This window comes from Halyomorpha halys, unplaced genomic scaffold (genome assembly GCF_000696795.3).
Source record: "Halyomorpha halys isolate HHAL.00 unplaced genomic scaffold, Hhal_1.1 Scaffold122.1, whole genome shotgun sequence".
In the NCBI taxonomy this organism is placed as follows: domain Eukaryota; kingdom Metazoa; phylum Arthropoda; class Insecta; order Hemiptera; family Pentatomidae; genus Halyomorpha; species Halyomorpha halys.
In genome coordinates this window covers 383,683-395,841 of record NW_027116215.1, presented here as the reverse complement: position 1 = coordinate 395,841, position 12,159 = coordinate 383,683, and the positions used below count along the sequence as shown (strand labels likewise).

General features: G+C 28.2%; 1 protein-coding gene across 3 annotated transcripts in view; it reads left to right on the top strand.

Annotated features, from left to right (window-relative positions):
- The window catches only part of Atg7 (Autophagy-related 7), an 18,186-nt gene extending 9,195 nt beyond the window's left edge, over positions 1-8,991 (top strand). Inside the window, exons 12-15 of one of the 3 annotated variants that reach the window (XR_001342697.3) lie at positions 328-460; positions 1,893-2,012; positions 2,094-2,241; positions 6,833-8,991. Coding sequence is in view for 1 of the 3 variants with exons in the window: in XM_014416396.2 (XP_014271882.1) it covers positions 328-460; positions 1,893-2,012; positions 2,094-2,174 (334 nt within the window). In the remaining 2 variants the exon portion in view is untranslated. Of the gene's footprint in view, positions 1-327; positions 461-1,892; positions 2,013-2,093; positions 6,546-6,832 lie in introns of those variants that run through there. The other 2 variants (XR_001342698.2, XM_014416396.2) reach the window with 2 other exon arrangements.
- Positions 8,992-12,159: the final 3,168 nt, after the last annotated feature.

Here is a 12,159-nt window from a genome sequence, read left to right as displayed (position 1 = left end):
CTATCTTAACTGTGATAATATGGACCATCCTTGGAGGGGGCTATCTTAACTGTAATAATATGAACCATCCTTGGAGGGTAAGAAAGTCATCAAGAGGATTTTTGAGAAATTTCTTCTTCTTAGAAAATGGCTTCTTTGACTCCAACATTTTTAAACTGTTTACTGACCCTGCTGAATGCAGATTTTGTAAAATGGTTTAAAAAAAAAAATACAATAAAGATTATTTATTGTTTAAAATAAATAATATTTATAAGTTATTATGTTATGTGCTGAATTCTAATGTCTTTGTAAATGAAAAATTTGAACTGAAAAATGCCTTTCCTTTAGGGGTGCTGCTGCTTCCACAGAAGAGACAGTCCTTGGTATTCTTCCCCATTCAATCCGGGGATTTATATCACATTTCACTCACATACTTCCTTCGACTGTATCATTTTCTCAGTGCATTGCTTGTTCTTCTATTGTAAGTATTATCTAATTATTATTTCTATTTTATGCAGGATATAGGTATGATAATATGGTATATAGGTTATGATCGTGTGGTGTGTAGGTATGATAGTACGGTATGTAGGTATGATAGTATGGTCTATAGGCAGTGCCAGTTCGAATCTGGCATGGGGCATTGACTTTTTTCATTGAGTGGCGGTCCCACATAATGAAAAACTTTGACCCCTAACCATGGGGCATGGTTAGGCAGTATAGGACTCCAATGGGAGTCTTGGCCAAAGAAAAAAAAATGATAGTATGGTATGTAGGTAAGATAGTATGGTATGTAGGTATGATAGTGAGGTATGTATGTATGATAGTATGGTATGCATGTATGGATATATGGTATTTAGGTATGATAGGATGGTATGGTATGTAGGTATGATAGGATGGTATCGTATGTAGGTATGATAGGATGGTATGTAGGTATGACAGTATGGTATGTAGGTATGACAGTATGGTATGTAGGTATGATAGGTATAATATTGATTTTTTTTTTCTTTGAGGTCATTCAGACATCTTTTAGTGCCTATATTCACCAACCTCTTGAGGGCTGAACTTACTCCAACTTAGTGCCTATGTTCAGTACTAATACCAACCTCTTGAGGGCTGAACTTACTCCAACATAGTGCCTATGTTCAGTATTAATACCAACCTCTTGAGGACTGAACTTACTCTAACCTCCCTCCGAATGGTTGTTTTTGATAGCCCTAACATTATTATCGCTATTAAGCACTGGCGAGAGTGTTGAATCTTCAATGACATTCTCAGCTACTGTTTTGGTGTTTAAAAAATTCTGAATTAGTGAATAGCACAGAATATCTTGAAAGAGCAAAAAACATTGCTAACCTAGCATGATTTCCCTGAAAGCAAACTGCTCTCACAACAAACTGATGAAGCAATCATTATTATACCTGACTCGATGATCTTTATTCCTAAAGGGCTTAGAAATTTACAGTTTTAGGGGATTATTGATACAAAATTCTTGAATAACTGTTCGAATTTGGAAAATGGCTCATCTGATTTGGTGATCAGTGTGAACATGATGATCTAATATAAATTTTACCAAATTTTATTGCCTCCATTCCCATTTCATCACTTAGCCATACGAAAGAGTAATTTTCTCAACATGCTTATGTTTCCAAAATGGTTTTTCCCATATTGATTATAATCTCAAATTCTAGTCATTAACCTTCAGATATAATCAATTATATACTCAATAGAAATCTTCTGGGAAAAGATGTATTTTTTAGGAAATGCAAATATCAGACATTATCATAAGGAGATCTAAAAAAAATTAAAATATTTATTAATTTATTATTTGTTGTTTAAATTAGCTCTTGTTAGATTTTTTTAGGTTGAAATAATTAAAAAATTTAATTTAACTAATAGATTTTTTTTATATTTAGGTGGAAAAGTCATACTCAGAAAATAAAGCCGAATTCCTTGATAAAGTGTTCAAATCTACCAAATACCTGGAGGACCTCACGGGTCTGACTGAACTTTTCAACGCTACTGATTCACTTCAAGTATTTGTTTTTTGTTTAATTTCAAATTTTAATAAATTATTCCATTAACTTTGTTATTAAATTTCTGTTCCAATTTTGCAGATGTTGGAACTGAATGATGAAGATGGTGATGATGATGATGAAGAGAATTTAGAATCAATGGAAGATCTTGGTGAAATATAAGCAAGGGTTATATTTAATATAAGCAAGGGTTACATCAAGTTGACTGTTAGAGCTACTACTCAATAACGTAAGCCTGCTTAACCACTTTGATTTCCCACTACACAACATTATTCTTAATGTACCGTATCGCTCGAATATAAGTATATAAACAAATTTTCAGGGATAAAATTAAACTTGGAGGTGTAAAAATTAATCTACTAGTAAGGAATAAATTTTCATATTTAATATGCATATTTTAAAATTAGGTACTATATAGATAAACAGTATTATAATGTTTAAAACTATCATGATGAATTTTGTTTTGGAATTAGGACGTAACTTATTGGTTTTGTTTAAAGTTAGCTAATTAGGTTAATATTCTGAATTCTTAATGATATATACCATTTACATCAACAATTCTTCAATTTTGATTTCATATAACTTACATTTTGGTCCTCACCTCTCAGTTTAAATATAACTTTTCCCTTGAACGTATCATTCCTGATTGTTTTGAACATAAACTGGATCTCTATATTTGGACCAATGCGGTACACGACTCCTCCACTCCTGTACTCATTGGATATTTAGTTATCAATGTATATCAGGCGATACTGTTCTACTTATTTCCCCCTTCAGTTGTTAAGCTTTTAGCTCTCTTTCATGTTAGTACTTAAACTGTTTTGTTGGAACTAATGTATGTTGGAATTGTGTTCCGTTACAACTTGAATAGTTGTTAGCTTGGAAGGATTATAATTATTATAGTTGTTGTTAAATTATCTTATTTTTAATCAAATTATCTTTTATAGAAATATATGAGTTCTCATATCAAACCTGTTCTAATTATCTATTAAAATTAGTATTTATATAGGGTAAGCATATAGAAATTGCATTATATTATTTCAAATTAAGAAACATTATTTGCAAGTATCTGTTATCAGATATAAATATGTCATAATTTAATTTTTTCTAAAATTGGTAATATTGAAATCTTATTTTTAATTTTAATAATATATTCAGTCCTCTCTCGAAAGCTATAAAGAAATTGTTAAAATAAATAAAATTTTATTGATTTTAGTCTGAAAACATATTTATTACATTTATAAGTCCGACGTTTCGGCCATCCTCAGGGGCAATCTTAATACAATTTTAGAACCAAAATATTTAAAAACTACTTCATGCAGGCTATTCTATCCAGGTCATTTCTATCAGTCCTCAAATTACCCTCATTAGTCAATTTTCCACATTAAATTAAAAATTAAAATTATTTATCACAGTCAAAAGTCAAATTTTAATTTTTAATTTAATGTGGAAAATTGAGTAATGAGGGTAATTTGAGGACTGATAGAAATGACCTAGGCAGAATAGCCTGCATTAAGTAGTTTTTTAAGTATTTTGGTTCTAAAATTGTATTAAGATGGCCGAAATATCGGACTTATAAATGGTTTAAATTTGTTTTGAGACTAAAATAGATAAAATTTTATTTATTTAAACAATATTAACCAGTCTCAAGAAAATATTAAGATTATAGAACAAAAAAAAAATTCAACAGCAATTTCAACTGTTAAAGTTAAACAAAGATACCTTATTCCTCTACAACTTGAAAAATGTAATAATAATAATTTATTTATTTGTTTATGGGGCAACCCCCGTACAAATAGAGTTAGCCTCTAAAATACATGAATTAAATAATCAATTCATCAATCATAATAATCAGTTCAACAATCAACCCTGACCATCTTCAAATAGTTAAATAATCAGTTGTAGTAATTTTACAAATACGGTGAGTTAAAAATCATTTATATAAGTTAATAACAAACAATATTATTCCAAGCTGGGCTGTCTACATTCCTCAGTTTTTAACAATTTTGTTTTAATTTGAAAAATGTAGCTTAATACATTTCCTCTATAAGGTAAACCTACCTATCTAACCTCATTAAAAGTTGAAAGTGCTAAAGAGATGAAAATACAGTCCTGTCCTACCATACTCCTTTTTTCCGTAATGAAAATGTTATTTTTAAAATTTTGAATGTCTAAAAGCTAGTATCTAAAGTTCGTACAATTTAAATTTCATTCTCTTGAAATTTTTTTTTTAAGAAAAATATTTGTTACTGAAGAAAATTTTCGATTAAAAAGAAAATTATTTTTATATTTTTCTTAGAAATTATTTTTTATTATTTCTACTGAGAAATAATAGTTATAATAATGGAAACATGTTTGTCATTTAGTTCAAGTTTTCTCAGAAAAAATGGATAGATACCAATAAGTGTAAAAGTAATCCTATTTATGGCTTACTTTGATCCAAAATATTTGATAGTTTTTGTTATTCCATCTAAATGAATGAAACACTGAAAATTATCATTGCACAAAATTTTAGGCATGAAATAATCTTCCCATTCATGTCTTGGTTTACTCTTTGAACTTTATTCCATTGGTCCAATGCTCAATTAAAGATTTTCTTTAGACTCATCAGAAAGTTAGGAAACTTTTTGAAAATGTATTGCTAAAATAAAATCTTTTTATGATTCTGGTGTTTCAACTGTGTAATTTTATTGTGGAAAAATAATTAGTATTAGCCACCTTTAACCTTGGTATTATTTCCTCTTGAACTTGTTTGGAATTGAAAAACTGCTCATTTTATATACTGATTAGTTCTTGTTAATATTTTAAGATTTGTGATTATATTATGCGCACAGTAATCAATTATTGGAGTGTTTTGATTTTAAATTAAATCCACATTCTCTGTATGAAATTCCAATATGGTAAAAAATCTTACCTGTATATTTTATGGTTGATTATTAACTATAGTTTAGATAATACAAGGGGGCAGCGGTTGCAGCGTGGCAACGAGCCAGTCTTCCAACCCAAAGGTTGTCAGATCGAGTCCCGGTCCCACCCGGGCTTTTTTCAAGCAAAAAATAATACAGAACTCACTCGCAACCTCCCCAGGGCATTTGTGTGGCCCGTTAGCCAATGGGTGGCACTCACAAAAAATAGGCATGGGAGTGACGAACCCATCCTATGAAAAAAGATGTATTTTCTAATACATTGTATGTAGACTTAGATCTCCATGGTCTGTCGCCGATATAATAATAATGAGATAATACAAATTGAATGGGTTTTTTGAAAACAAGAATCGAATTGAGAACAATTTTATTTATTTCTTTAGTTTAGAGATATATTGTAAAAATTGTTATGTTATGTGATTTGAGAAATAAGTATGTTTTATTTATTTATTTTATTTTTTTGTTTTTTATGAATTTTAAAGTGATAATGTTGAAGTTAATTCCAAATGCCACAACAGCCAAAATGATTTTAACATTGTGCTAGATAGTTGTTGTTTGGTACTTTTTTAAAGAAAAAACATAAAATTTTTTTCTATAAATTTTGTATCTTACAGATGATTAGAACTTATAAAGATATTATTTCAAAATAAACTTGAACCTTTTCCACTTGCTAACTTCTTTATTAGAGTCAAAGGCTCATCACTAATCTGCAATAATATATAATTCACATTTAACAATTAAGAAAAAACTATGCTAATATATAAATTATTTTAAGCTAATATATAAATTATTTTAAGCTAATAACATTTATATTCAAACCACAGCACAATTTAACTCAATTCTACAATGTATGTGAGTATTTTTCAGTTTAATACTTTGACCTCACGAGCTCCCCTGGGAAACCATTTTTCCAGAAAAAATTGTCTTTTCTTTTAATTTAAGTAAGCATTATATAATGTATAAAATCTAATAATATTTAGCAAAATAAAGTTTAAATAGTTGTTTTTTAACCACAACAACTATTGTTATCACCTGTGTTTGGCGCTTTTGGTGTTTTTTAAAACTGAATTACAGAATAAGGACGCTATAAAGTTATTGTAGATCACCAAATTTTCTATGAAACATTTAGACAATGTGAAATAATCCTAACAATAAAAAATTTGTGTTATGATATAAAAAATCATCAAAATTAGTTAGTCACTAATTAACTAAAATCATAACTAATTCACATGTTCTATGTTAGCATAGTTTTTTAATTGTCAAATGTGAATGATATATTATTGCAGGCTGAACATGAGCTGGTTCTCGAGGTAGCTCCAAGCGTTCACTTTAATGAACAATGTAACAAGTGAAAAAGGATGGAATTTTTCCTTGGATAATTAATATATAAAATAATATAATTGTTTTATAAAATTATAACCCATTGAAAAATTTATTTTTGGAACTTAAAAATATTAACTCTCAATTGTGATATCAATGAATTTTTTTTAATTTCTACTATATGCAGTCCTCATTTATTATAAGTAAAATTAAGTAAAATGTATCAATTTAGTTTTTCTATGGCAGAAGCTACCTCCTTATTTTCATTATTGATCATCCAAAAAGCTGTTAATTTGTCTAGATAAAATTTATGTTTAATATTTTAAAAAGTGTTTACTTTATTTATACATTTACATTTGTCTTAATATTGTTCTGATTCATTATGAGGCAGATTCCATTAATAGTTCCTAGTAAGAATAGCTATTTTTTTTTCTCCAAAATGATGAATTTTGGCCTTGAATGTTTTTACAATTTGATACAAAAATTATTTCTATGCTTTTAGCTGCTTAGTAAAATTCATTAAAACAATATTACGAAATATTGGTTATAGCTAAATAAATTTGTTATTATTGTCAGTTTTCCAATTGAGTTGATTTTTTGGATTGAACAATTTGGCAGTCTATATTCTATATTATAAGTACGATGAAGAACCATGAAGCACCAAAACACTAAAAGAATGCTCACTGACAAATGTAACAGCTAAAGTATGTGAGACTTGTCCATTCGTGTATTGGGTATTTTACTCCTCTTGTCCTTTAAGGTATGAAATGAATTTTGAAGTAATTACTATTTTATTTAATGCTCTTCATTGTGGATCATAGCAGACAATTGACAACGTATGACGTATTTATACCTGATGTTGATTTGTAACTTCATTATTTTTTATACGAGAAGATGGTTGGGGAGGGTGTGGTCAAATCAAACACAAATAAGTTGAAGTAACTTATTTAATCGTGCCAACGTTTTGGCCAGAATTTCTAGCTTTCATCAAGACTAAGAACAGAACATAACAACCAATGATTACAGAAAATATAAAGTAAATAATTGTACAGAATTAATTCCATTATGTACAATTATTTACTTTATGCCATTCTGTTTATATTTTATTTTCTGTATTCATTGGTTGTTATCTTGTTCTGTTCTTAGCCCAAATGAAGGCTAGAAATTCTAGCCGAAATGTTGGCACGATTAAATAAGTTACTTCAGCTTATTTGTGTTTAAATTTGACCGCATCCCTCAACCATCTTCTCGTATAAGTCATCCACAGTCAGCTATCTTTCATGATTCATTATTTTTACATTAAATTAAGCGGTAACTGTTGATAAGAGTTATTTGTTTTAAAGAAAATATAATTCACTGAAATAATACAAAGTTATTTTTAAAATGTATAAATGCCTAAAGGTTAAAAAACTTTAAGACAGAAGTATAATGTTTTCAATTTATATATTTATTCTATTTTCGGACTTATTAGTTTCGATGATACTGTGTCCCAACTCATCTAATACAATTCACTGTTGGTTTCAAAATCAGTACATCTACAATTACAAGATAAAACAATTGATATGTTTAAATGACCAACGTATCAAAAGTGAGTAGTAAATATAATATAGGCTAGTTGATCAACAACTATAACTTATATAACTATTATTATTTTAACATATTAAGTAAGTATGATATAACTTTAAAATACTCTTTTACTTATTAATTGTTTAATTACTCTATTTTCATAAATAAAACTAACAAATTGTATATGTATTAATTTTGAAACTAACTGAATTATATTGTTCTGAAGACTATTATATTTATAATTTTTTTTTTTAAAGTATAGGCCATATACCCCTGACCCTTCATGGATGGTATCGGTACAGATTATAATTTTTTATAGGCCATGAAATGAAATGAAACATATGAATACAAAATCATTATTGTTTTCATTTAGATTCATATCAAAAATTTGCTCAAAGATAATATAATATCGATCGTATGTTTTCCATTTGTAAATAAAACCATATTTTAAATAATCATCGATTCTGAGCTTAAATATAAAATAGCTAATTAAAAAAAAAGTTGCTAGATTTTTCTTTTACTGAATGGAATTTTATCAAACTCATTTGAGATTTTTTTCACTTTTCAACTCCGAGGAACCTTCTACACCAAAAGCATTGTTGAGACTTTTCTTGCTTGAAAAGACATCTGGGATACAAGACAACTTCAGGGTATTCGAATTTAATGTTTGGGAGCGTCAGTCCATCTTCAGCTGTTTATTCCTTTTCTAATTTGTGTTTTTGCAACATCCTCAAACTGTTTGTTTAATAGTAATTCTTTGTACAATTTCTGATTGAAATTTTGCCATATTATTTACATTTAAAATTTTATATTGTTATTGATGCCTTGTCAAAAAACAAACAAAAAAAAACACAAGATCTAATTTTAAAGAAATAAGAGTAAAGACCTGAAGATGAACCAAAAGTGTGAAACATCGTGAGTAATATATTTTTGATGTTGAAGTAATCAAAAAATGAAAGATTGAAATATGAAATATGAAGGCTGCAGGCTAGTCTGGAAGAAAAAACATGAAAAATATTTTTCTTTTTAGTTTTCTTCAAATGTAAATACTTTTTGGTCTGGATGTAGTTGACCGTAGATTTAATACAAGTTGGTCGACAACAGTCAGGATAGAGCAAGATAATAAAATAGATCCCCTTCACCTGTATTACTTCAGTTAATAATATTAATCTATGGATTAAGATTCATTATATTACTAATTACAAACAACATAAATAAATAATTAACCATAATTTTACACATTGAATAATTTACTCATTCATCGTGTGATCACAGCATTTGGTTTGGAAGGTTCCTCAAATATTTTCAGGTTTATCAATTGTGAACTTTGAGTTAGATAATTTAGGTTGCCTTGTTAGCAAAGAATCTGTAAAGGATTCCATTTTTTATTTATTTCCTTTTGGAAATATCTCCTAGATTGATCCATATTAAGTTTATTATTTGATTTTAATTTTACTCTCAGGCATATGGTTTGATTTATTAAACATATCTTTAATTTTATTTTTATAATATTAGCTTTTACAGAAAATGGTATTCTAATGTAGTATGTAGTGCGTAGTCTACATATCGCCTCTTTAGTACGTAGCCTACACCTGTTCCCTGTTTAAGACATGAGTATGTACGTGTATATGTATTAATAAATGTGGATATTATAGTTATTTAAATATTTCAATGTAAAAAATGTTACTTCTCCAATAAATTATTGAGTTGTTAATTAGGCCAATAAATTATTGAGTTATTAATTAGCCCAATAAATTATTGAGCTATTAATTAGGCCAATAAATTATTGAGTTATTAAGTGTTCCAAAACTTTCAGTTCAGTTGTAACTCCTCTTATATTAATTTCATTTATCTATATGTTGTAATACATAATGAAATACTATGATGACATTTAATCGAACCAAAGAAAAGGTCTTTCTAACACAGCTTTTGATAAATTCTGATGTCGATTTCAAAATGCTCAAAAAGAATCTGAAGATTTATTTATTATTAGAAGTTTATTTAATATTTTTTATTTTAATTATTGTCCGTTTTTCTATGTAAAGCTTATGTGATGAATATATTGTGTATACTCCCAATTATATGATTGTTATTTGTTGTGAGGAACAAATATATTAATGTTATAAAAACCATTATCTCTTATTTTCCTTAATTTGTTACCTTAGTGATAATATTTTCGTTATTTATATACATATTGGCACTTGAGAGGTAAAAGAAACTATACTGAAGTATTTATATGCCTTCACAATATGTCAAGCAAAAATAAAATCTGTAATAATAACCCTAATGAGTTAGTGATTAGTGGGGGGGGGGGGTAAAGGAAGCTGAGGGAAGTATCCTGAAACAAATACTACGAAACATCTTTTTTTTCTCACCTTTCTCTGTCACAACAATATTCTTTTATTTTATCCAAGATGAGAATGATATAATGTTCATGTTTCAAACTCTTCTTCCAACTAAATAAGAGACATGTGCCGATAATGGTTGGTAAATACTGATCATTAACAATTCTTTGGAAAAAAGCATTGACTTTAAGAAGATATAAATATAGTTGATTTGGAAATACAGTGGTATTCCTTAAAGATCGATTTGTGCTCTTTAAAGTATTTTCTTTGTTAAAACTAATAGAGGGGGTCTAATGACGTTAGTTTTCTTCAATTTAAAGAGATTTTCTCAAAGGAACAAGGAAGTTTTTACTTTATGGAGGTTCGAATGAGAGTTCGCCGAGTTGATCGGGTAAGGTCAGTGGAACGATATTAAGGTACTGCGGTAGTATTACAGTAATCGAGTGCAGCTAATAGAACATACATCTGCAAATAATTTTAGAAATTAGTTTCTACTACATTTATCACGGAAACCCATTTCTAGCCGTACTAAAATAATTAGTAAGCAGCTGCTTAATTTGATCAGGTAAACAATTAGAAATTGTCGTTCGAATAGGTCTTTTGTCTTCTTTTTCCCCTATAATTTCTAAATGGTGGATCTTAGTGAAAATTATATAATGAAATAAATTAAAGAACATTAAATAATATGTCAAATGAGAGCCACAAAGTAATAATTTGATCAGGTAGTTTTGTCATAAACCAACTGTTCTGGTTGTATATTGACTTAAATAAAAAACAGCTATTGGAATAAGGACCAACCAGATCAGGTGGTTTACGACCACACCAATTGGCCAAGTTATTACTTTGTGGTTCTCATTTGATGCATAATTTAATGTTATTCAATTTTTTTTTTTTTTTTTTTTTTTTTTTTTAAACATTTCAAATTGGGTCCACCGTTTAAGACTTATATGTTGGAGAAGAACAGTTTTTTGGCTTACAGCTTACAGACATAATACTTAACAGAATTAATACGCTACGGTACTATTCAATATAGAATTTAATGTTCTTCTTTTTTAACTTTTTTAATAAGATCCACCGTTTAAGACTTACAGGTGAAGAACAGAAAAAAGACCTATACAAACAAAAATTTCCGACTTTATAACAAAAATTTACAAAACATAACATAATAAAGTTACAACTTTATTAACAAAAATTTGTTACTTTATAGCTGCTTTATAACCTTTTAGGACCACCAAAAAAGCCTTCCTGTGGTAAGTTTGTCATTATATGTGGTACTATACATTAGTTTAGGCAAAATTTGAAAAAAAATTTTGCTTTTTGGCTTACGGTTTTAACCAAATTAACACGTTATGTACTATTTGATGTAGAATTTAATGTTCTTAAATGCATTTTTTAACTTTTTCAATAACATTCGCCGTTAAAAACTTATAAGTGAAGAACAGAAAAAAGACCTATTGGAACGGAAAATTTGTAATTCGTTACTTGATCAAACTAAACTAATTAGCTGCTTAGGTTTGCCAGAAATATGTTTCTGCGTAATGTTTGGTTTCATGTATTGTACTTTATATCAGTTTTGGTAAAATTTGAAAATAAATTTCAATAAAATTGGTTTAGAACATACTACTTAGCAAAATTAATATGTCATGGTACTCATTCGACGTATGAATGAATTTAATGCTGTTTAATATCTTATACCATAACTGTTTATCTTATACCATAACTGTTTATCTTATACCATAACTGTTTATCTTATACCATAACTGTTTATCTTATACCATAACTGTTTCACTAGGAAGAGGAATTTAGGAGTTATTGGTGAAAAAGCTAATTTGTTACTTTATTAAATTACTTAGCTAATTATTATGAGTTTTAGATCTGAAGAAGAAATGCGTTTCCATGTTAGGTGTGACAGGGACTATTTTTAAAAATTATTTTCAGCAGTGTGTTCTATGAGATAGATTGGATTCCAATTATTTTCAGCAGTGTGTTCTA